The sequence below is a fragment of the Rana temporaria genome, chromosome 8, assembly GCF_905171775.1.
Source record: "Rana temporaria chromosome 8, aRanTem1.1, whole genome shotgun sequence".
NCBI classification, from domain to species: domain Eukaryota; kingdom Metazoa; phylum Chordata; class Amphibia; order Anura; family Ranidae; genus Rana; species Rana temporaria.
This window is the reverse complement of record NC_053496.1, coordinates 50,429,296-50,454,519: the sequence shown is the minus strand read 5'-3', so window position 1 is coordinate 50,454,519 and position 25,224 is coordinate 50,429,296. Positions and strand designations below refer to the sequence as shown.

At 44.0% G+C, this 25,224-nt stretch overlaps 1 protein-coding gene across 1 annotated transcript in view; it reads right to left on the bottom strand.

The window, feature by feature from the left end:
* Positions 1–25,224, bottom strand: part of LOC120910398 (alpha-2-macroglobulin-like protein 1) — a 268,848-nt gene that overhangs the window by 21,641 nt on the left and 221,983 nt on the right. The window contains exons 30-34 of the mRNA XM_040322155.1: positions 15,850–16,065; positions 14,227–14,351; positions 8,890–8,980; positions 6,624–6,695; positions 4,797–4,899 (exon numbers count right to left, since the gene is read on the bottom strand). Of these exons, the coding sequence (XP_040178089.1) occupies positions 4,797–4,899; positions 6,624–6,695; positions 8,890–8,980; positions 14,227–14,351; positions 15,850–16,065 (607 nt within the window). The remainder of the gene's footprint in view (positions 1–4,796; positions 4,900–6,623; positions 6,696–8,889; positions 8,981–14,226; positions 14,352–15,849; positions 16,066–25,224) is intronic.

The following is a 25,224-nucleotide window of genomic DNA, read 5'->3' as shown; positions in this document are numbered from 1 at the left end:
GGAGCACCTTGGTAAAAACTCTTGGTGCTGACGCTAGACCAAAAGGAAGGGCCACAATAGTGGTCCTCCCCCATCGCAAAGCGCAGAAACCTCTGATGACTTGCGCAAATTGGGACATGCAAGTATGCGTCCTTGATGTCTAAGGATGCCAGAAAGTCCCCCGGACCGAACGAATGGATTCCATGCAGAACTTCCTTACTCTCACAAAGGCATTTAGGGATTTGAGGTCCAAAATTGGAGAGCAGGAAGGTCCACAGAGCTGTGAACCTGCAAAGCCGTCCCCCCCACCCATGAGTCGGGCGGGGGCAAGACTTCATGCATTGGCTAGCTTTGGTGCCAGCTTGTTCGGCTTAAAGGGTCACTAAAGGAATTTTTTTTTATCTAAAATAGCTTCCTTTACCTTACTGCAGTACTGGTTTCATGTCCTCATTGTTTGTTTTTGCTTTGAAGTTGATGTAATTCTGCTGTGATCTCCACACTTCCTGCTCGTCTGTTTCCTTATAACCACAGTACTGGGAGCTTTCTCACGGTGGTCTAAGCTGTCATTACTGTGTGTCTAAAACTTCCCAGAACCAATCAGATTCATTTTAATAACAAAACACTGCCCTGGATTTGTTTGTTTTTGTTCTGTGTGTCTCTCTACTTCACAGAAACATGAAGCCAGTTTAAAAGTGAAAGTGAAACTAGAGGCACATTATATGATTGATTTTTATCTACTTTTAATCATTTTTAAAAGGAATCAGTTAACTTTTATGTCTCTATACCCTGTAAACAGTCATTTCAGCAAAAAACATGTTTTCCTTTAGTGACCCTTTAAGCACCCAGGGACGTTTCTGTCCCCCAGCAGAGTCTTTGTCGGCCTGGGAGGGTTTACCCGCGGGCGCTGACTGACGAATATACCGCTTCTGAGTGGGAAACGAAGGACCCGGCTTATAGCGCGGCTCCTTCCTCTTGGTGGACTGAGGGAGGAGAGTGCTCTTACCCCCAGTGACATCCTTGATAATGTCATCCAGCGAGGTACCAAAAAGCCTCCCACCCTTGCAGGGTAAATCTGCCAGGGCTTTTTTGGATGCTTGGTCAGCAGACCAACATTTCAGCCAAATCAGTTGGCGCAAAACCACCTCCGAAACAGAAGCTCTGGATATCAAGGGGGCTGCATCCAGTGTAGCATCACAGACATATACAAGGCCCTGGACCAACTGGTCAGCCAGCCTAATAACTTCGGGAGGGAGTTGGTGCTCCTCCACAGTCTGGTGCAAAATCTTTGCCCATTCAGTGAGTGTCTGAGACACCAGGGTTGCGGCCACAATAGGCCGCAATACAGACCCCAACATGGTAAACATGGAGTGGGTCAGTGCCTCGAACCTCCTATTAGTATGGTCCTTGAAGGCAGGGGTCCCTTCTATAGGGAGAGTGGTCACCTTATTTAACCGGGCAACCGGGGGGTCCACTACCGGAGGAGAAGCCCATTTTTTCAAGAGGCTCTCCTCAAAAGGGTACCGAACCGCCAGGCGCTGAGGAACTATAAAGGACTTCTGCGGCTTTTCTCATTCCTTATCAATGAACTTGTCAAAGAAGGACACATAAGGAAAAACCTTCACAGAGCGTTCTGATTTGTATGACCCAAAAAGACAGAGCCCTCAGAGGATGCCTCAGCTGCACTATCCAGCTTAAGGGAGTCCCTTACAGCATTGGTAAGCGCACTGACAAGTGCCCTGTCCTGACCCAAGTGAGGAGTCTTCCACATCCTCAAACTACACAGAACCAGGGACCTGAGCCGCAGCCAGGTCCTGGTCCGAGTCAGAGCATTCCCCAGGGGATGGCGGGGGAGGGGGTGCTTTTTACCTCCCTTACGCCCACACGCCGCTTCCACCCTGGGAACAAATGTTTCCAGGACTGCCGACAAAGTGTCCATAGGAACTGCAGGTGCAGAAGCACCAGCTGCCACCTCTGGCATGTTTGGGGAAGAAGAACCAGATACTTACTCCATAAACAGACAGCTCTCAGGGACCTATTGCAGACCTGAATAAAGCCCACCCTCCTTGCTGCGCTGACCGGGGGTTACCCAGGGGACTCACCAACCAAGGAGGAGAATGTTCAGCACCGCTGCCCGCCCTCAGTACACAGCATGTGTGAGAGGAAAAAGCTGTGAGGTAAAGCTGTGAAGTAAAATCACCATAAGGAGATATGTGCTGCGCGCTGTAGAAGCCAGCACTAGAGGCCAAAATCCAATTCAAAATGGCTGCCGGACGCCTCAGAGAGAGCAGGGCACGGCCACAGTAAAATGGCCGACCGCAATAGCAAGCTGCACCATAGTGCGACCACAACAAAATGGTCGCCAATGGGATTTCTCAATGTAAACTGCAGACTACAAAAAAATGGTTCCGGCGGCGAAACACCGCGACGTGGATGAGAAGGCCTAATGGGGCCTTTCTGAGGAAAACACACCCCCACAGAAATACACATGCCAGACACCCCACAGTCCCCTGGTGGGAAAAGGAGCCCCCCCACAGGTCCACCCCGGCAGCGACAGCAGAGGGAAACATGACAGAGAGCAGGGAGGAGGATAGGACGACACCCTCACCCCAGGAATGCCCAGCCATACCAACCCGCCGAAGCGGGAAGGACTGTACTTACCCGTCCATATGAGGACCAGCTGACGCATTCCTGACAGGCATACAACCGCGTTGGATTAGGCCCGGTCCACTGTGAGTGAGACAATACCACAGCCCAGTCATGTGTGGACCCCGGAGCAAAAGCTCACCGGCCACCCCAGGAGTCATGGGGTATGTCGTGGCAGACCCAGCCCTTAGCAATAGTGTGCTCACGCTCACTGGCCGGACTGAGGAAACTACAAGGATCTATATATCCAGCCTGTCTCTCAGCCGACAGTTGATAGAAGATTCTCAATAAAATAAAGAAAATAAAATGTCGCTGCACGTGGTAGTGCGACACAGAGACAACACACTCTTTGCTCTCCCCTGGGTCCAGATTCTAAGCTCTTTGCTGGCTACCAAGGTAAACTATACCTCCGGTCCTTAGACATAAGACCCCTTTAGGTCTCTACCCTGTTTTTGGACCAATTTCAGTACCTATCTATGTTAATGTACCTTTTTATGCTGGCTGTATTGCCCCCCCTCCAAAAAAAAACTCCCCCCTTTCTTTTAGGTGGGCAGGATGGGATACCACTCTCTATGTGCTAAGGGTGGAGTTTCTTATGTGTTCGTTCTTTTTTTTTCATTATTTAGCCTACAAGCTATCCAGCTATTTGAGTCACAACAGAATCTGGGACTCAATTCAGGGACCCTAGTCGGACTCTCCATTGCCGTTCGCCAACTATTACCTTTACAAACCGTGCATTAGCCAGAAGTTTTCTACCTCAATTGACTATGGTGAGCGCCTCTTTGTCTTGGTTTCACCCTCTGTGCCTTTCCTTTGGCATTCCATTTAATCTCCCTCTACACCCATGATCCTTACCAGCGTCCTTATATGAGTGCAACAGGTCTATGACATTAGGGCATTTTGTTTCTACTTTCAGGTGTTTTAAATAGCCTTTCATATGCCTACTTGGCTGGTTAGGTAACAGCATTGTATATGACACATATTGATTACCAACGGTCTGTTCCACACATCGCTGCGGAGACCTATTTTACCTGTAAGTTGTAAATGCCTTATTACCAGTTGCCTAATGTCCTTTTCACCTATCATACTTTTTGTTTCTATCCTGGGTGGCCTCTATCTTTTCCTGGGAGGCGGGATATTGGTTTGCTATGCACCACTAATAACAAATTGGCAGCTTTTTAATTTCATACATATTTTTCTTTTTTTTATGTATTTGCTATGTTTAATCTGTTTAACTAATCGTCATCTTCTGATATTTCCTGTTCGTGTCATGTATGTTTACCATCAGACCGTTATGCTCCTGATGAAGCGTTCTGTATCGTGAAACATGTTGAGTAAAAGTGATTAAAAGCAACATCCATCACTCCGCATATCCAATCCAGTCCTAAGGATCTAAAAGTCTTTGTTTACCTTCTGGTGCTGTATGGTCTCGTTTATACAAACATATGTGCATAAGTATAAGCTTTTATGTAATATGTCCTAAATTGTGTACTGTGATAATATGCTGATTCTGTACTGTTTTGTTCACAAAGTTCTGTATATCATACATTTTTCTTCGTACACCTCTTTTTTATGAATAAATATATTTATAGATTTTCTACAATATTTACTTGTACCGTCAAAAGTCCATTCCATTAGCCCAGATTAATTTCCAGTTACAAAGAAAATAAAAGAAAAAGAAAAATTTCCTCAGGGCACTGGGCCCAAAGGGAGCCATACGTCCTTCTCCTTTGCTAGGCAGAGAAAAACAAAAGCAGCTTGCTGCAGGGAGGAGGGTTATGTCTGGAGGGACCGCCCCCTGGGCTGGGCTGTTTAACTTGTTAACCCACTTGTTAAGACTTGAGAAGGCTGTGTCCGTCCATGGACGATAAGAGAAATGCACTTTGTATCTATCAAAAAGCGTTTTCCAGCACTAAACCTTTCATCTGATTTCTAAATTGCTGCATTTGTAAATTCCAGAAGCCAATATGATGGAAAAGTAGTGGTAAAAAAAAACACTAGTGGGTTTAACCAATCTTGTTTTTTTTGTACAATTCTTCTTTAAGTAAGTGTGGCAAGGGTGTGTGTCCTGTTCCTGCAAACTTTTTCTGATAGGTGTCCCTCATTCCCATCTCAAAAAGTTGGGAGGTATGCTATTATGTAATGTTTGGAAGAACCTGTATATGGTTATATACCTGGATTGGAGTATTCATAGACCTTCACAATTGCGGGTTGTAAATTGTTCACTTGTTCCTCTTGTTTCATTGAGATAACTAAGGTGACAGGCTCATGTGTGAGCTGTGGAAGAACAGAGCAGATATTGGATTATACAACTTTAAACTGCATGAATAAATTCCTGACATGGTACAATATACAAGCAACATTTAAAAAAACCTTTACCTTTTACCATTAAGAACCTATCACTGAGCTCAGGAAAAGGGACTTTACTAAGGATAGCGGGATAAACCCTGGTTGGAGTCGGTCCACTTGACTGTCCATTTTTGTGTCTATAAGAGCAAAATTGAGATCACTAGATCAAACTATTTCTCCCATGCTATTAAAAAAAAAAAATCTCAGCAACACTAGACAACTGATAGATTATTAAAATCTAATTGTTCCCTTCACATTACCAGCCTCAACACAGCTCTGTAACACATTCCTATACATTGCTTGTACAGGAACGGTTTATCCATGCTGTGCCCATTGCTACTTCGTGAACTGTTAAACTGTATTTTGTGCTCTTTCCTACTTCGTGAACTGCTTATTCGTGGAATGTCCTAGCATTACCTCTCCTGTACACACACGTCTCCCAATAAAAGACCACCAGTCAGGTTTCACATGATCTGCCCCTGTGTGCTCTCTTATTTGCGCTTCTGGTTCATCACAGCCCCACTGCACTTGAAACTTTACAATAACATAGGTGCCTTCATGGGGTGTTATTTGTATGTTCTTGTTTGATGCATGGACTACAATAGGGCTCTAAATGGCTTTAAAAATGGTGGACTTGGGGCACAGTGTGCTCAAAACCCACCCAGTTGTGTGACAATAGTAAATTAATATTTGCTATTGTCTTCCTGGTTCTCCTCCCGGACAATCAGGAAGTCGGTCCTGAGACCCGTCACCCAATTGGCTGGGAGGAGTATAGGCGGAGGGGAGGAGAAGGGGGAGAGGGAGTGCTGACTGATCAGAGGCTGTCCTGCTCCCGGTAACTCATGGACTTTCCTGGAGACTCAGCTCTTACTGAATGGTGTTTGGGCTGTAGCTGGAGGAGGACCTGTCACCGGCAGCAGATCGAGGTTAGTGCATGCAGCCAGCAATCATCACTCTTGGCCAGGGCTGTGGGCTGCTGGGGAAGGAATCCCTGTATGTGCTGCTGGTCCCCACATCTGGTCATCGGAGATGAAAGTCCCAGCAGCGTTTGTATGTCACAAGTCAGCTGGCACCAGGCTGAATAGCTGCCCAGGGCCCTGTGTAGTTCGCAATCTGTGCTGGTGACAGAGGAGCTGTGCCTTTCATCAGGGACCCAACTGCCATCTCCCCATCCATTTCCTCCAGAGAAGGGAGGGGGTGGAGGTGTCTGGCGCTAGTTTGCTGCCCCCAAAATATTTAGCACCAGCCGCCACTGTTTTCCTTGTAAAATAATACCTACAAATAAGTTTACTATCACTATAAATCCATTGTATGTTCTAGTTAACACTATTGCTGTATTTTTTGCTAATATTAGTATCTTTAAGAGCATGTGGCATTTTAGAATTGTACCCACAGATATATGATAACTTGCTAGGAGGCTTCATACATCTGGTGCTCGTTTGGTGTTTTTGGTTGACAGGGGGTAAGGAGTAGTGTGTCTATGATACAGCTTGTAGCCCTCCTAGCTTTGATAGAGAGCAGCCATGATAAATGGTATAGGGTTCAGTATTTAATTTTTTCTTAGTTTTGGGGGAGCCTCTACTTAATGAAATTCATTTTAGCTTTGAGTGTCCTGCCTGACCCTGTCCTTTCAGCATGAACAAACATATTACCTTATGCACATAGATGGTCACTCTATCTCCTGTAGCTTCAACTCTTCCAAATGCAGATTTATTCTTCTCCAACTGCAATACAATTAAAAGAGCAAAAGAACAGTGCAAATAACACACACACACACACACACTATAGATATCTATATACTATATATCTGTAGCGCCTCTGTACTTTTCAGTACAGGTGCTATATTAAATCTAAATGGGGGATGAGAGAGTTACTTGCTCTCATCTATATTGATTCGCTAAATTTCGGCTGTCGCCAGCCCTGAACTGTCCTGGGTCATTCTGTGCTCCAGAGATGCAGTTTCATCTCTGGGTAGCAGGTGGCGCCAGAGGGGTCCAGGCGGAGCCGCTTCTCCCCAGCAGCCAATTAGAGGAGTTTTCCCTCGCGGAGCATGCTGGGGAGGGATATTTCTGTTGCGGAGGCCATTGTTCGGGGGTTCCTGGTTCCAGGTGCGGCACCCACCTTTAGGGTGTGCGCACATCACGGGCCCCGGCGATATGGCCTACCAGGCCGAGGCGCACGTGCTACGCGGAGTTCCTGACTCTGGGCCCTCATGGCCCGGAGCAACTGATGCTGCTAAGGGGCCCCAGTGACTTACTGGGTCCCCCATCTCAAGCGAGTTGTGCTGTTCTGTGGGGGATCGGTCTGAGGTGAACCCGGAGGCAGGTGATCCAATAGGGCTTGACGAACCATCGGGGATCTGGGTGACCGGACACTGACAGGTTGTATACTGCAAACTGTCAGTCGGTAACCCCAAGCTAAGAAGTCCACCTGAGAAAGATTCAGGCGAGTTATAGTCTGGGAGGATTCGCTCTACTATCTCATGTTCTTGTGTACTAGGCCTGTGGCAGAGGTCTTACTACCAATCCAAATTCTATTAGAGCCAATTCAGTGGCAGAGACTTGTTCCTTCCCAGAAGTTCTAAGTGGCGCTCTGGCTGCCAGGCCTGTGAGAAGGGTCTGTCCAGGGGCACTTTACCCACTCCGGCTGGAGTGGCGACGTGACAAGTGTAATTAATGGAGGCAGGACTGCTTCTTCTATCCATAACCTAAATCTGCGAAGTTTATTCTCCTTTCACCAACCTATATTGTCTACCTCAAGTTGACTGTTGGTCGTGTTGGACCAGAAATAAAAGCATTGAAAATGTCAACCAACTGTTTGGACATTCCGTCACTGCTCTCACCACCATCATCACCCCTAGACACATCACAGAGGTAACTTAATTGTGCCGTCCCAAATCTAACCAGCGGCTCCTCCGGGGGTAGCGCTACATATCTATATTGTTCTCTGTCATCTAAACCCCTAATACAACCTTGGGGACACACTAACTGATCCTTAGTTAGATAAGGTGGTGATGCACCAATCAGGGAAGGAATGAGAAGATTGGGAGCCCCCAACAAAAGATGGTCCATAACCTTACCTCTGCCAGTGACTGTAGGTTAAAGAGTTGTAGGGCATAACATGCATTATGTAGCATGCAATACAAGTAATGCCTTACATGAATTACACGGACGCCTGGAGGTCTGTTTAGAAAATAAATTAGCTGTGCAAATGTCTCAGCATTCACACAGCCATTGAGAAAATCCCTATAATATGTCGAATATGTTTATTTCCTATGAGCTCTATCTAGTGGCCATAATGTGGTACTTTCCTTAAATACCCCAATCAAAAAAATACTGCATTATGGCCACTAGACGGGACTGACCATCTTAGGAAAAAAATATAATAAACACGTACAGGGATTATTCATGATGGCTGTGTAAATGCTCCATCTTCATCTTCCACCTGACTCCTCTGCTGGTCAGGCTCCACAATATTTAAGGGCTGATCCAGCCACCCTGCCAGGGCCTTCTGCCTGGGGATTGGCCAGATTCCCCCCAGAATGCAGATCAGGACCTCCTACCTTCCTACAACCAACTTCCAGAAGCTTCTCCAAGCATCTATAACCAATGGGGGGGGGGGGGGGGGGCACCAGAGACCTTCCCTGTAAAACCCTCCAGCCTGACCTGTAGTAACCCGACCCAAATACAGACTCGCACAACTACCATGACTCAACCAAATACATTTACCTACAATAGAGGGTGCTACATATACCAGCCACCATATAAAGGTTTGTCAGTTAAGACACAGCAATTTTCCAGCTTATACGTGGGGTATGTTCCAAGTCATTGCAGCATTTAATGTATACAATATATAGTAACACCATTTCATAATTTTCAGATTTGAAAGAAATATGTGGCTACATGGTTGGGGTATTACCTTCTTCAAGCTGCTTTTAACTGGAAAAAATCCTGAGAGCATGTCCACTTCAATCATGACCAGTTTGGCAGCAGTCCCTTCACCACGATAACTATATATGTATTGAAAAAATAATGATAACAGAATATATGCCAAGAACTGTGTATGTATATACATTTACGGAGCTGCCACCACCCATGGTGGGTGACAAATATATCAAAAAGCCAATTTTGTAGATTGAGGCATAACTGTTCTTGTGAGGAAGACGATGTGTCCCACAGAGGCCTTCGCCAACAAAAAAATTCTACAAAAAAGGATATCTCAGCTTTAATTGATGAGGCCTTCTCTTTCTATCTAGGGAATGAGAATACTAGGAGTACTCAGTCCTCTCCCTTTTCCATTATGCCACCATTGAGGTTTCATACACATTTCAGGAAAATTTAACATATCATCCAAAAGCATTGAGTTATACACCTTGAAGTATTTTCCCTTACTACTACACCTAAGGTCTCTTACAGATGAGCATGCAATGTAAAAAGCAGGATGGCCCCCAGCAGGGAAAAAAGTATTTATATATTTTTTAATATCTACAGTGTCTTGAAAAAGTATTAATACCCCTTGAAATTTTCCACATTTTATCATGTTACCACCAAAAACCTAATTGTATTTGTTGGGATTTTGTGTGACCAACACAACGTGGCACATAATTGTAGGAAAATGATAAATGGTTTTCAATTTTGTCTTAAATATTTGAAAACTGTGGAGTGCATTTGTATTCTGTCCCCTTTACTCTGATACCCCCAACTAAAATCTAGTAGAACCAATTGCCTTCAGACGTCACCAAATTAGTAAATAGAGTCCACCAGTGTGTAATTTAATCTCAGTATAAATACAACTGTTCTGTGAAGCCTTTAGAGCAGGGGTGTCAAACTGGCGGCCCTCCAGCTGTTGCAAAACTACAAGTCCCATGAGGCATTGCAAGGCTAACAGTTACAAGCATGACTCTCACAGGCAGAGGCATGATGGGACTGGTAGTTTCGGAACAGCTGGAGGGCCGCCAGTTTGACACCCCTGCTTTAGAGGTTTGTTAGAGAACATTAGTAAACCAACAGCATCATGAAGACTAAGGAACACATCAGAGATGTCAGGGATAAAGTTGTGGAGAATTTTAACGCAGGGTTAGGTTATAAAAAAAATACCCCAAGCTTTGAAAATCTCACGAAGCACTGTTGAATCCATCATTTGAAAATAGAAAGAGTATGGCACAACTGCCAACCTACCAAGACATGGCCGTCCACCTAAACTGACAGGCCGAGCAAGGAGATCATTAATCAGAGAAACAGCCAAGAGGCCCATGGTAACTTTGGAGGAGCTGCAGAGATTCACAGTTCAAGTGGGATAAACTGTCCACAGAACAACTATTAATTGTGCACTTCACAAATCTGGCCTTTATAGAGGAGTGGCAAGAAGAAAGCCATTGTTGAAAGAAAGCCATAAAAAGTCCTGTTTGCAGTTTGAGAGAAGCCACGTGGGAGGACACTGCAAACATGTGAAAGGTGTTTTGGTCAGGTGGGACCAAAATTTAACTTTTTGGCCTAAAAGCAAAATACTATATGTAGCAAAAAACTAACACTGCACATCACCCTGAACACACCGTCCCCTCTGTGAAATGTGGTGGTGGCAGCAACAGGTTGTGGGGATGCTTTTCTTTAGCAGGGAAAGGGAAGCTGGTCAGAGTGGATGGGAAGATGGATGGAGCCAAATACAGGGCATACTTAGAAGAAAAAAAGAGTCTGCAAAAGACTTGAGACTGGGGAGGAGGTTCACCTTTCAGCAGGATAACGACAGAAAACATGCAGCCAGAGCTACAATGGCATTGTTTAGATCAAAGCATATTCATGTGTTAAAATGACCCAGTCAAAGTCCAGACCTAAATCCAATTGAGAATCTGTGGCAAGACTTGAAAATTGCTGTTCACAGACACTCCCCATCAAATCTGACAGAGATTGAGATATTTTGCAAAGAAAAATGGGGCTTAAAGGGGTTGTAAAGGAATTTTTTTTTCATAATAAGCATCCTTTACCTGCAGACATTCCTCTTTTCACTTCCTCATTGTTCGTTTTTGTTCAGAAGTTGCTCTATTTCTTCTCTGTTCTGTTCACTTCCTGCTTGCCTGATTTTACGGACCACCGTGAATGGAGGGTTTACTGCGGTGGTCAGTAACGTGCTCACCCCCTCCTGGGAACTACATCTGTGCGGCAGGACGCTCTCTACGTGTTAGAGACTTCAAGGAGGTGTGAATTACTGGACGTGCCGCAATTCATACTGGGAAATGTAGTTCTTACATGAACGAGCGATGCAAACCAGGAAGTGAATGAGAGAACAGAAACTAGAATGCCGGAGGTGATATAGATGAAGGAATTTAATGGGTATTTACTCGTTTTTTAACAGAATCATTACACTATTCTGTCTGTCTACCTTGCAGACATTAATTTTAGGCAAAACATTTTTTTCTTTTACAACTCCTTTAAATGTCACTCTCTAGATGTGCAAAACTGGTAGAGACATCCCCAAAAAGACTTACAGCTGTAATTGCAGTGAAAGGAGGTTCTACAAAGTTTTGACTCAAGGGGGCTGAATACAAATGCACACCACACTTTTCACATATTTGTAAAAAATGTTGAAAACCATTTAACATTATCCTTCCACTTCACAATTATGTGCCACTTTGTATCGGTCTATACATAAAATCCCACTAAAATACATTTACGTTTTTAGTTGCAACATGACAAAAAATAGAAAAGGGGTATGAATACTGACATACACTCCATAGACACATTAGAGGGGCCCAGTACCACGAGATACTGTGGGCGCAGGGATCTGCCTATTTAAACAAGACAGATCCACGTTCTGACAGGGAAGTACACAGAGATCTTCTGTTCTTAGTAATCAGGAATAGCGATCTCTGTGTTGTTCCTGTCAGCTCATCCCCCACACAGTTAGAAAACACTAGCAGGGAACACATTTAACCCTTTGATCGCTCCTGATGTTAACCCCTTCCGTGCCAGTGTAATTTCTACACTGACCAGTGCATTTTTTAGCACTGATCACTGTATTGGTGTCAATGGTCCCCAAAAAGTGTCACTTAGGGTCACATTTGCCCACCACAATGGCACAGTCCTGCTAAAAGTCACTGATCGCCGGCATTACCAGTAGAAACATAAACTTGTCACAGTTTGTAAACTCAATGGGCCGGATTCGGAAACAAGATACAACGGCGTATCTCCTGATACGCTGTCGTATCTCTGCGCCTGATTCAGAGAATCAGTTACGCATAGATATCCCTAAGATCCGACTGGTGTAATTGTCTTACACCGTCGTATCTTAGGCTGCAATTTCATGCTGGCCGCTAGGTGGCGCTTCAGTATAGTTGCGCGAGGAATATGCAAATTAGGTAGTTACGCCGATTCAGAAACGTACGTTCGGCTGGCGCATTTTTTACGTCGTTTATGTTAGGCTTTTTTCGGCGAGGGTCAAAGCAAATTTAAATAAAACACGCCCCAAACATCCCCATTTGAATTAGGTGGGCTTACGCCGGCCCACATACGTTACGCCGCCGTAACTTAGGGCGCAAGTTCTTTCTGAATACGGAACTTGCGCCTAAAGTTACAGCAGCGTAACGTATCTAAGATACGTTACGCAGGGCGGATAGATACACCAATGTATCTGAATCCGACCCAATAACTTTTGCGCAGACCAATCAATATACGCTTATTGGGATTCTTCTACCAAAAATATGTAGAATACATATTGGCCTAAATTTGTGTTGGCTTTTTTTATTATTTTTTTAGATATGTATTATAGTAGAAAGGTAAAAAAAAAAAAAATTTTTTTTTTTGTTTATACTGCAAAAATTAAAAACCACAGAGGTGATCAAAGACCACCAAAAGAAAGCTCTATTTGTGTAAAAAAAGGACATCAATTTTATTTGGGAACAGCGTCACACACCTACGCAATTGTCAGTTAAAGTAACGCAGTGCCATATCGCAAAAAATGGCCTGATCATTAAGGGAGTAAATCCTTCCGGGGCTGAACTGGTTAAAGTTGCACTGTTCGTCAAAAAGCAATATTTTTTGTTTGTTTAAAAAGCTAAATCTGTGTCTGTAGTGCATGTTCAAACCTTAATACTATAAATAATAACATCTCAGATTTTTACTCCAGGAGTACTGTATATAAGAAGTTTGGTCATTTTAGAGAAATGCATTACAATTTAACTACTTAAGACCCGGTCCATTATGCAGGTTAAGGACCTTGCCCCTTTTTGCGATTCGGCACTGTGTCGCTTTAACTGACAATTTCGCGGTCGTACGACGTGGCTCCCAAACAAAATTGGCGTTCTTTTTTTTCCCCACAAATAGAGCTTTCTTTTGGTGGTATTTGATCACCGCTGCGGTTTTTATTTTTTGCGCTATAAACAAAAATAGAGCGACAATTTTGAAAAAAAAATCAATATTTTTAACTTTTTGCTATAATAAATATCCCCAAAAAAGTTTAGGCCGATACGTATTCTTCTACTTTTTTCTGGTAAAAAAAAAAAAAATCGCAATAAGCGTTTATCGATTGGTTTGCGCAAAATTTATAGCGTTTACAAAATAGGGGATAATTTTTGGGCAATTTTATTAATATTTTTTTTTTTACTACTAATGGTGGCGATCGGCGATTTTTTTTCGTGACTGCGACATTATGGCGGACAAATCTGACAATTTTGACACATTTTTGGGACCATTGTCATTTTCACAGCAAAAGGTGCTATAAAAATGCACTGATTACTGTGAAAATGACAATTGCAGTTTAGGAGTTAACCACTAGTGGGCGCTGAAGGGGTTAAGTGTGACCTCATATGTGTTTCTAACTGTAGGGGGGCGGGGCTTGACGTGTGACGTCAGTGATCGTCTTTCCCTATATCAGGGAACAGACAATCACTGACATTGCCACAATGACGAACAGGGAAGGTGTGTTTACACACACCTCTCCCCGTTCTTCAGCTCCTGTGACCGATCGCGACCCCACGGCTGGGCTCTTAAAGAGGACGTACTTGTACATGCTTGTGCTTGTGCCCAGCCGTGCCATTCTGCCGACGTATATCGACGTGAAGGGGTCCTTAAGTGGTTAACTAAACCCATCAGATTTTAGTCTAATAAAATGTAGATTTTAGTTTTCTAAAATGTACTGGAGATTTTAGCTGATTATAACAATTAAAATGATAAAAAAATATGACTAAAACTTAAATAGTAAGGCTATGACTAAAACTATATTGAAATTTGACAAAAATGAACACCGTTTCAGAGCCATTCGTACCCGATTTCCATGTAAAGGTCAAATTTTTTTAGCACTTCATGTGTGCACACTGCTGGCTGGGTGATGATCATGACAGTAAAGAAAGTATCAGAATTTTCTGGTGGCGTGTTGTACTTCAGGTATGTCTAGAAAGAGATGAACATAGCAGATATAATACATATTTGTGACAATGAGAGAGCATTATAATTTAAGGAAATCCAAACAAAGAAAAAAAATTACCATACCAATTTGTCTCAAAAAAAGCCAATAAAATGGCTAAGTACTGTAGATCACTTTTGTTGTCTTTATCTCTATAGGTCTCAATACCTTGTTGCAGAGTTATTAGGAAGTATAATCATATCTTGTAGGAAAACAATACTACCCAGCATGTTTCAACTTTCTATGAAGAGAGTGGTAGGATGGATATCATTACTGATCAATCGTAATCTTATGGGCCTTAAATTTGTCATATTTAGTTGCAGCAGTGACTGGTGCGCTATTTTTTTTTTTTGGGGGGGGGGCAAACTATCCAATCCCCCCCCCCCCACACACCGTTCGGTCGACCCCCCTCGCTTGGTCGGTCAATCAATCCTCTTGCCGCTCGCTCGTCTTCTCACCAGCCCCACACTTACCCCAATCAAGTCAGCTTTGGCTCCTTCCTGCATCTCCTCAGTGGCTTTCCTGTGTCTCCTACTTGTTTAAGCCAATTGGGTCTTAGGACCCGCTTCCTAATTGGCTGCGAGTAGAATTTCTTTGCTATCTCTGTCCCATTGGGAACATTCCCTTCACTTCCTGTCCTATAGTCACAAAAGGAAGTTGGGGCTCTTTCACACGGACCTGTATGTGTACGGGGTCCGCTTTGCTCAGCAGGGATCGCTCCGTTGATCCCCACTGAGCAGGCAGATGACAGTTCAGTCTCTGCACACTGTGCAGGGACCGTCCTGTCAGAGCACCACTCTCCTCTATGGGGGATCAGATGAAGACGGACCGTATAGTCAGTTTTCATCCAATCCAATATGCCAGATGGATGGAAAATAGGGTTTCCATCTATCTGAAATAAGCAGATCGGATGTCAGCGGACAAGTTACCGCTGACATCCGTCGCTCCATAGACCTGCATGGAGCGTCCGTTCAGGTCCGCCTGAAAAACTGACAGGCGGACCTAAACAGTCCGCCCGTGTGAAAGGGGCCTTAGAGGAAATCCTTCCAAAGTGAGAAATTGACAGGTTGTCTTCAGAGTCACCAGAACTATTGTTCCCATTGGAAGATTCCCCCTCTATTCCTGTTCGGATGACAACCCAAAATGTGGGATTTTCTTTTACTTTCACTTCTGGTTATAATGGTCACCAGGACAAGGACAAGGACAAATAGTGAATCTACCCAGTGAGAGCAAAGACAGCAACAAAAATCTGACAGGTGTTATAAATTCCTCTGCACTCCAAAAAACAAAAACAAAAAAATGAACAAACGTTTTGCATTTAAGGCATGCTTTAAATAAATTTACTATATTTTGTTTTCAGTACAAGGATAAGCAATAAGCAAGTACCTGTACATACATTTGGGTGAATGTTCTAACCAAGTAGATTTTACCCAAGAAGTAAGATCTGTTAATCATTATATGCTATACAACAGGTACACCACTGACCTGAACATAGGCACATCCATTTCCTGTGGCAGTAACTGTATATACTCCTGAAGTATCTGGTAAATGTTCTCTTTGTAAAAGCAGGCGGTTGGTCTTGTCCACATGAAATATACTCTGGAACCCAGACAATGACCTAATGGACACTGTGAGATCCGTTGTGTCCCTGTAAGTGGCCTTTGCATATTTGGTAAAAGCTTGAAGTCCAACCACCATATCCTATTAAAGATCACATTTTGCATTTACATTATGCAATACTGAAATAAAATACTGTATCAAATGAACCAATAAGGATTTAAAAAAAGCTAATTGCTCATTTAGGATTACAGAATATCTAATGTTAAAGTAAAACTTTAGACAAAGAGCAAACTACACATTTGAATTACATATAAGTTTACTGTTTTGCCTGCCAAAGGATGTGTAACTTTGTACAGCCAATATTCAGATATACACATTTCTTGCTCATACATTACGGGACACAGAGCCTTAATTACTTAATGGGTTATGTAGTCACCACAGGTGATTGGACAGTGGAAAACCCAATTAGAATCGAGTTCCTCCCCTATATAACCACTCCCAAATGGAGAGTACCTCAGTTTTTCCGCCAATGTCTAAGGTGGTTGGTCACGTTGAACATGTGCTAAGAAGAAAAAGCTATTTTTGTGGTCTTCTGCGGGGGCCTAGGAGCTATAACCGGATCCATACCTCGGGCCGATATCAAAAGCCTAAGATGGGTGGTACCCAGGCCTCCTATAAAGAAGAAACAAGGTTTGCCTGTAATGTCTCTCTGCGGAGGTCTGGGCTCTGGGATCCAGGCTTTGGTGTACTAATGCAACTGTGGCATGAAAAGTTACTGGCAGAGTCTTTTACAGGTTCAGGTATGAGGTTCCTCTAAGTAAAATGTAAAAAAATTGTCAGATGGCGCAAAGGAAGGTAGTTAACAGACAACAGTGGCTCATGAATCTAGGTGAAATATCATGAATAGGACGTGGTTAAAAAGTTAGTGGCTAATTAGTCACAAATTATTATACAAAAGTTCATAAGAGAGACCATAAGCGCTTAGCAGCAGCAGTCCCAGAAAGCAGAAGCAGGCTCTGAAAGTGATAAACAAGAAAAACAAGGATGCGCCAGATCTAAGTGCAGTATGTAACGTTTTAATGAGTTAAATAAAAGCACGCAGCCAAATGGCTACTCACAAGTGCTGAGGGATAATAGGCATGTAAATAGACTAAGGTCCGGGGTCACTGATGTCCGATGTCAGCATAAGATGGAAACCACTGTGGATGGAATGTGGCAGCCAACAGGCGGGGAGACAGCAATCCGTGCAGAACGCCGCACGAGGCGGCGTGCGTCTCAGGGTGAACCGCAGACAAGGGACCGTCGCACCGGAAGTGACGTGGTATGGCTTACAGAAGAGGACCAATAGGATGACGCGTTTCACAGCTCCGCTGTTTCTTCAGATCTAATGCGTCCAATCAAGGAGGACGTCTTATATACAAAGGGGCGATGCAGTTGAAAGGTCAACCGGAACGAATACACAGAAGAAATGACATTTGCACAATACGATCAAAGAAAATAGTTGGCATAGATATTCAAAAACAATTGTAAAAAAATGTAATATAAAATAATAATAATGAATAGATCATTTTTTTCTCCTCTGTCAGCATTATCTATTCATTATTATCGTGTTTTTTTATATTTAATCTTTTTACAATTGTTTTTGAATATCTATGCCAACTATTTTCTTTAATCGTATTGTGCAAATGTCATTTCTTCTGTGTATTCGTGTATTCGTTCCGGTTGACCTTTCAACTATAAAAAACAGATTAAACTCTCCAAAGATAGATTAGCGTTCAGTGAAGGCTTTGCGTATCGTTGGCAGGCCCCCACTCAATCTAGAGGTTTACGTTCTAACTTTCGGGTACCTAGAAATCAGGATAGTAATCAATATACAACTGAGGATGATACTGAATCTGACTCTTCTTCCTTACTTCCCTCACAGCTACCCTCAAGGCGGAACTACTCTACTTCTACTTCGTCTACACCTGGTGCACGTAAGAGGGGTTTTGGTGGTGGTTCTAATGTACCTCTTTCTAAACGTCCTCCTATTAAAGATACTACTCTTTTACAGCGCACTCGTGGTGACCCTCCCCCTAGCGGTGACGGTGCCCGTCTACAAAGTAATTATATGGGAGTTTTAGCCACTCAAGCTATACAAACACTACAAGCGCAATCTACACTACATACTCCATTGGTGGGCACGGGAACCAATGTGGGGACTTCGGACCCCAACATTGGGGTTCCTAGAAGGAATATATCCCTTGAGAACTCGCAGACAGCCTCACAATTATACCAATGCACTAGACAGGGGACCCTGGACCCACATGTTACAACCCAGGTTTCAAGTTTTCACTTACCCCTGATGACTCCCCCACCAACATAATCTCCAATACGAATTTGGATGTAATTAATCTCACCCCTTACGTGTTTTCCTCGGAGGAGCTTGAGGTCCTCCGTTTAAGACTAAGTATTTGTCCGTCCATGAAAGTCGATAAATATGAAACAATCAAAGACATTTATCTTTTTTGTCGTAATTTAACCTTTAAATTTTTGTTTGATGGAGACCGCCTCCGTAATATGGAGGATAAACGTATCTCCGAACAGGTAAAATTTTTTACCATGGAAGACTTTAGAGCCCTTAGGGACCATATGCTGCTCCTTGATGAAAACACTTCCACTTCATGTGACCTGGAGGCCACCCCTGAGGTCCTACCATCTACCCTCCCCCTTCCTTCCTCATTGGAAATTAAATTTTTTTAACTCAAATCTCAGCGGTTCCCTGACCTAACCAGCAATTGTAACATCTGGGCCTTTTTGTTAAGCACAATAAATGATTGCAAAAAATTGGACACTAATTCCCTGAATAGCAACATTTCAAAAGAGCAACGACAGGCTATACTAGACCTCCAACGACATCCGGACCTAGAAATAAAAGCATCTGACAAAGGCGGTAATGTAGTACTCATGACGAAATCAAACTATGAAAAGATGGCTCAAAATATATTACAAAATAAGGAGTGGTATAGACGTATCAATGATACGCAAATCACACTGTTTAAAAATTCGTTTTTGAACATTATCGGTTCCGCCTACCAAAGGGGATTGATCGACCAAGATCTCTATAATTACCTCAATACACGTAACCCTAGAATCGCCACTTTTTATGTATTACCTAAGATTCATAAACATCCTACATCTCCACCTGGCAGGCCAATAGTGTCGGGTATAGGCTCCCTTTCTGAAAACGCTAGTCGGTTTGTAGACTCTATACTCATGCCCCACGTACTTGCGTTACCTTCCTACACTCGTGACACATTAGATCTCCTTAGACAAATCGAGGATATGGTCGTGCCTCGAGATGCCCTCCTCGTGACCTTGGATGTAGAAGCTCTATATTCGAGCATCCCTCACGAGTTGGGCATCTCGACAGCACGTACCTTTCTTCGGGAACAGGACCATCATCAATGGGATTACGTTGATTTTGTCATTGAACTTTTGCGTTTCATTTTGACACGTAATCATTTTGTATTCAAAGAGTCCCACTTCCTCCAGGTACAGGGCATAGCCATGGGCACCTGCTGTGCCCCTGGCTACGTCAATCTGTACCTGGGGGGGTGGGAACAAAATATTTTTTCAGATGACAAACTTTCGATATACACTGGCCACGTCATCAATTGGCTAAGGTATATCGATGACGTGTTCATCATTTGGTCAGGCTCGAGCTCTTTACTCCATGAATTTATTGATGTCCTCAATACTAATGGGTTTAATCTAAAATTCACATTTACAAGTGCACCAGATCGAGTCACTTTTCTTGACCTCACCATCCTCAAAGATGGTGAAGGCAGAATCACATCTTCTCTCTTTCGGAAAGAAACTGCCGGAAACACACTGCTCCATGCAGCTAGTGCACATCCAGCCAAACTTTTGAGGAGCATACCTTATGCTCAATATCTTAGACTACGTCGAAATTGTACTACCACTAACGACTTTTCCAAGCTAACTTACTCAAGCAGCGACTTTTGGCCAGAGGGTATAAAAAATCATTATTACGTAAGGCATACAACAAAGCTATACGTCAATCACGTACTACCTTGTTATTCAAAAAGAAAAATACCCCGCTGTCTCAACCGGTTCGCTTTATCACGTGATATTCCAGTCACCATCATGAAGTGCGTAACATTCTGGTCAAACATTGGTCACTACTTACAAACGATCCCATTCTCAGTAAATATATTGGACATAAGCCAGACATCACTTACAAAAAATCGCGTTCGTTACGTGATAAATTAACTTCAAGTCACTATAGTGCTCATTCAAGCCAACTAAGGCCCCCTAATGGCATCACTCGATGTGGCAAATGTAGCTTCTGCTCTTGGATTAGGGAAGGGAATATGTTTATCTTACCCAATGGTGAGCAATTCATTCCCAATTTCCACGCGGATTGTAACACGCAAGGTGTTATTTATCTTATGATCTGTGAATGTCAGGCCTTCTATGTACAGTAGGAAAAACCATTAGAAATTTTAAACACAGGATCAGGGACCATGTTTATTACTCCTCCGAAGGGAAAATGGTGACATCTGTTAGTCGCCACCTGGATCTCTATCATAAATTCGACACTTCGGTAGCCTCCTTTATAGCTTTGGCTGTGATCCCAAAGGATAATCGGGGAGGTAATTGGGATACACAGGTACTCCAGAGGGAAGCCCTTTAGATTGAACGGCTCAACGCCCTTCAACCCCCAGGTCTAAATGAATCTCAATCATATAAATCTTTCCTGTAAACCGTTTGATTACAACTTCTACATGTGACATGGTTCTGTTTTTTTTCCCTCCCCAAACTGACCATCTAAAGTTTTGAACTTCCATATAACATGTATACTCTCATTTCTTGTCCTGCATTGTCCTTGTCGTCCTAATGATGAAACTAAATGATATACCAACTAATTAGTTAATATTTGATCTATATACTATAATTGAATATTGATCTCTTGGACTAAATTAGTCCAGTTTGTTGTTCGAATTTTTAGAAGAGGTATCTGCTATTTAGTGTCTATATGGTTTAGATATAAATGAATTTTTTCCACTATATATATAACATTTTGTGTATATCTAACTGCTGTGACTGTCTGCAATCAGTGGTTCGTACGGAGAGCTACCTCGCAACTGGGATATCCAGTGCACCATGCCCTTGGAGGGTTGCCACAGCCTTGCGACTCGCTTTTCTGCCCCCTTATTATTTTGCACAATGTGGCCGCGTCAGACACAGCCATATTATGTATATGGCTGTATCCAGAGTGACCACTGGCTGGCGGTACCATCACCGCCTTCTGCTCACTTTCCCGACGCTGTGCACGCATCCATACTCGGGTGCGCGCGTCGGTAACTTTTGCGGCCAGCACGGATGACGTCACGCGGCTGCGCCGTGGTGCACGTGCACCTGTGCGGGACATGGGGCTATTTAAGGACGGTTTGCCCTTATTTCATTACCGCAATCTCCCGGGAGGCTTACGGATCTAACCTACATGCCTGCAGTCTGCTCAATAGGTAAGGACTCTCCACGCCCCCCCCTCCCCTTGGCCCACAATCTTATCTAATTTTTTTAACTTGTCAGCTCTGACTAGCTGTTTTCTATTATTTGTATACTTTGTTTCAGAGACACATTGACCTGGCAACCTTGGCTATTAGCTCTCTAGTCTCAGCTGTATACTGAGGGTACGCTCAGGCTACTGCTATATCGCTCATCATTGCTGTATATGGTGCAGTCTGTACTAGTCTTGCCACAACTTTATCAACATTCACTTGGTCCAATGGCAAGCTTGGGTTCTCCTTAAGCTATTAACCCCTTACTTACTCTATCTATGGTACCTAATTTCTTTCCAATTATCTATATTTCAGATACAACTTGCATTCTATATTTTTATATATATCAATGCTGTATATGGACCCTACGTGATTGAGGTCAGGATGTTCTTGCTCTCTATTTAGTTCAGATTTTGGGTGACTGCCACCTATGTTCATTTTATATTGTTCAAGGTAAGTTCGCTTGCTGTATGCAGCGTTTCTATATTAATTCTTACCTTTATGATACTTAGCACCTTTCTACTATGCAACCATGTCCCCTTTGTGCAAAATCTGGGGCTTATTGCAGCTGCTTTTCGGTGGCCTCCTCCCTTTCCCCACCCCTGCTTACCATCCCCCTCTTTCCTCCTCCTCCTCTACTTCCCTGGTTCACTCCCTCTGTTCTTACCTTCCCATTCCCTCTTTTCCCCCCCTCCTTTCCCCCCCCTATCCTTTCCCAATCTTTCCTCCCTTCCTTGCCTTAAACCTTTCCTTCCCCCCTCCCCCCCATCCCCGTCCCCCTCCCCTTTCCCTTCCCCACTTTTTCCCTATTTCCCCTCCCCCTCTCTTTCTTTTCCTCTTACCCTCCCCTTTCCCCCCCTCCCCTCCCCTTTCCTCTCCTTTCATCCCTCTCCCTTTTTCCCTTCCCTCCCCCCCCCCCCTTCCCTCCTTGGTGTTGAGCTCCTGGGTCTTCCCTTTTCCTGTCTTCGCTCTCTGTGTGACACACCAATCTTGATTGCCGGCACTCACAGCTAATTTATTATGTTTACCACATTATATACTTATGTTAATGTATTATCTGTGATTTACAATCTCTCCCCATCATTGTAGCACACCCCAAACAAATGTTCCTTTGAAGAAGTGCCTAGCTCTGGCGCGAAACATGTCAGGCCACAGCGACACCACTATCATCTTCTAGACGCCTAGTCTATTGCAGTCTGCGGTTCCTCTCCAGGATTCATATAACCTTTAAGTGGTTGGAAGTCCCTACTTCTAATACCTTTATATGTATTATTTGTATATTTTGTATTTTGCATGTGATGATGTGCAATGATCAAATTCCTGGTGGTTCTCAATGACCATTGCAACGCTGTGAAACTTTGTCAGTGTGTAAACTATATTCTATGGAGATTTTATAGCTGTTTTGATATAAACTTTTTGTAATAAATATAATTTTTAGAAAAAAAACCCTTTCTGTGACTATTATCTTTACCAGTCTATAGTGCCCGTAAAGTCCATGACTTGCCCCCAGTTCGCTCCTCTATTCAAATATATCCAGGACGTGGCACACGTACTACTACATGGTATCCACATGCTCACTACATGTGAGGATACTATATATTCCCCCTTCTTTTTCTGACCTTTCAACTGCATCGCCACAAAACGTCGATAGGTACAAAAAGTGCAGGGGGACCGGTAGCCATCACATGGATTCTGTGGAAGAAGCGCCAGTTTATGATGCCATGCTGACCTGCGCTCACCTGACATCCTTCTGGGACAAGTCAGGGCGCACAACGTCCACCCTTTTAGCTGCCACAGACCCATGCCCCCCTGCAGGACTCACCACTCTGACCCAGGCATAGCGCTGCCGAGCTACCATCCGCTCTCCCGTCAGCCATGAGGTGTTCTAAACCGTGTGTGCCGTTCAAGAGGAACATTCCCAGCACTAGAGGCAAAGACTAAGCGGGGCTACAAGAAAATGGTGGCCAGCCACCTCAGTAAACAAGCTTGGCTACAATAAAATGGCCACCGGGCACCTCAGTAAAAACAACCACGTGCTACAAGAAAATGGCCACCGTTCGTCCACAGTAAAGACAAGCGCGGCTACAAGGAAATGGCCGCTGACTATCTGTGAGGTAAAATACAATGACAGCAGCACGCTAACACACCATGCAGAGGCCTTCACCCCCTATGGAGAGCAGACCACTCAAGCCCAGCGCAGCCCCCAGCCAGAACTGGGAGCCCCCGGGTAGGACCCCCAGTCAGATACACAGCAGGCCCAGCTCAGAGATCTTGGGGGGAGGAGGGAAAAGGACAGGGAGAGAGGAAGAGGAGAGACCCCCTAGTCGACCCCCCCCCCCCAGGAATGTCCAGCTGTTTCATCCTGCCGACACAGGAGGAACCTTACTTACCTGTCCCTGTGTGGACTGCTAGTAGCATTCCTGAAAGACCCATCACCCGAGCGGTACGGCATGGCTGTAGGCCTTGGAACACTGACACAGACAGTAATAGCCCGGTCATATGTGTACCCCGGAGCATGTAGCTCACTGGCCACCCCTGGAGCAATGAGACAATCGTGGCCAACCCAGCGCGCAACTAAAGGTCTGCACACGCTCGATGGCCGAACTGGGGAGACTACAAGGATCTAGGATATCCAGCCTGTCACCCAGTCGGCAGTTTATAGTAGATCTCAGGACCAAAAGTAGAAAAAAATAGAAACAAGTTGAAAAAATCTCCAATACCAATGGGCCCACAGGGAGTCAGATCCTTCTCCTATGCTAGGCAGAAAAAAACTGAGCTGCTGAATGCAGGGAGAGGGGTTGTTCCCAGAGGGACCACCCCCTGGGCAGTACTGTACAGTTTGATGTTGTTTTAACACTTTAACATGTTTCTGCCTAGTCCTCTCCTGATAGAAGGCGAATTCCCTAATGTCAAGATTATGCTGCTGTGTCCGTCCATGAACGAAACAGATTTTTTTTTTCTCGTAGCCATTAGGGATGAGCCGAACACCCCCCGGTTCGGTTCGCATCAGAACCTTCGAACGGACCGAACGTTCGCGCAAACTTTAGAACCCCATTAAAGTCTATGGGACTCAAACGTTTTTTGAAAATGTGGGTTTTTTTGTGAAACAAGGATTGGTGATAAAGCATCAGTGACGAGGAGACACCCTTTTCCCATATTAACTCTTACAGGAGACAATTTCCCTTTCTTGGGGTAGATTTCCTCCCACTTCCTGTTGTCTCCTTCCGTTTGCAAGTAGGAGTCGTTTGTAAGTTGGATGTTTAAAAGTAGGGGCCTGCCGTATATACTCTGCAGAAATTTGGCCCTTGGGCGTTGGTGTTGCCACAACACTGTAAGCCCTCACAGTCTTGGTGGGCGCTGGAACGCCCTGCTGTGAACTATTATATTAAGAATTGTAATTACATGCCATTGTTGAACAGTGGAAGAAAAATTGGGACTTTGGTGGTGATGGTGCTGGTGCCACAACACTGTAAGCCCTCACAGGTACTCTTGGTGGGCGTAGGAATGGACCCTGCTGTGAAATATTAGATAAAGAATTATAATTACTTGCCCATGTTAAACAGGGGCTGAAAAAATTGGGCCTTTGTTGGTGGTGGTGCTGGTGCCACAACATTGTAAGCCCTCACAGTTACTCTTGGTGGGCGCAGGAATGGGCCCTGCTGTGAAATATTAGATCAAGAATTGTAATTACATTCCCCTGTTAAAGAGGGACAGACAAATTAGGCCTTAGGTA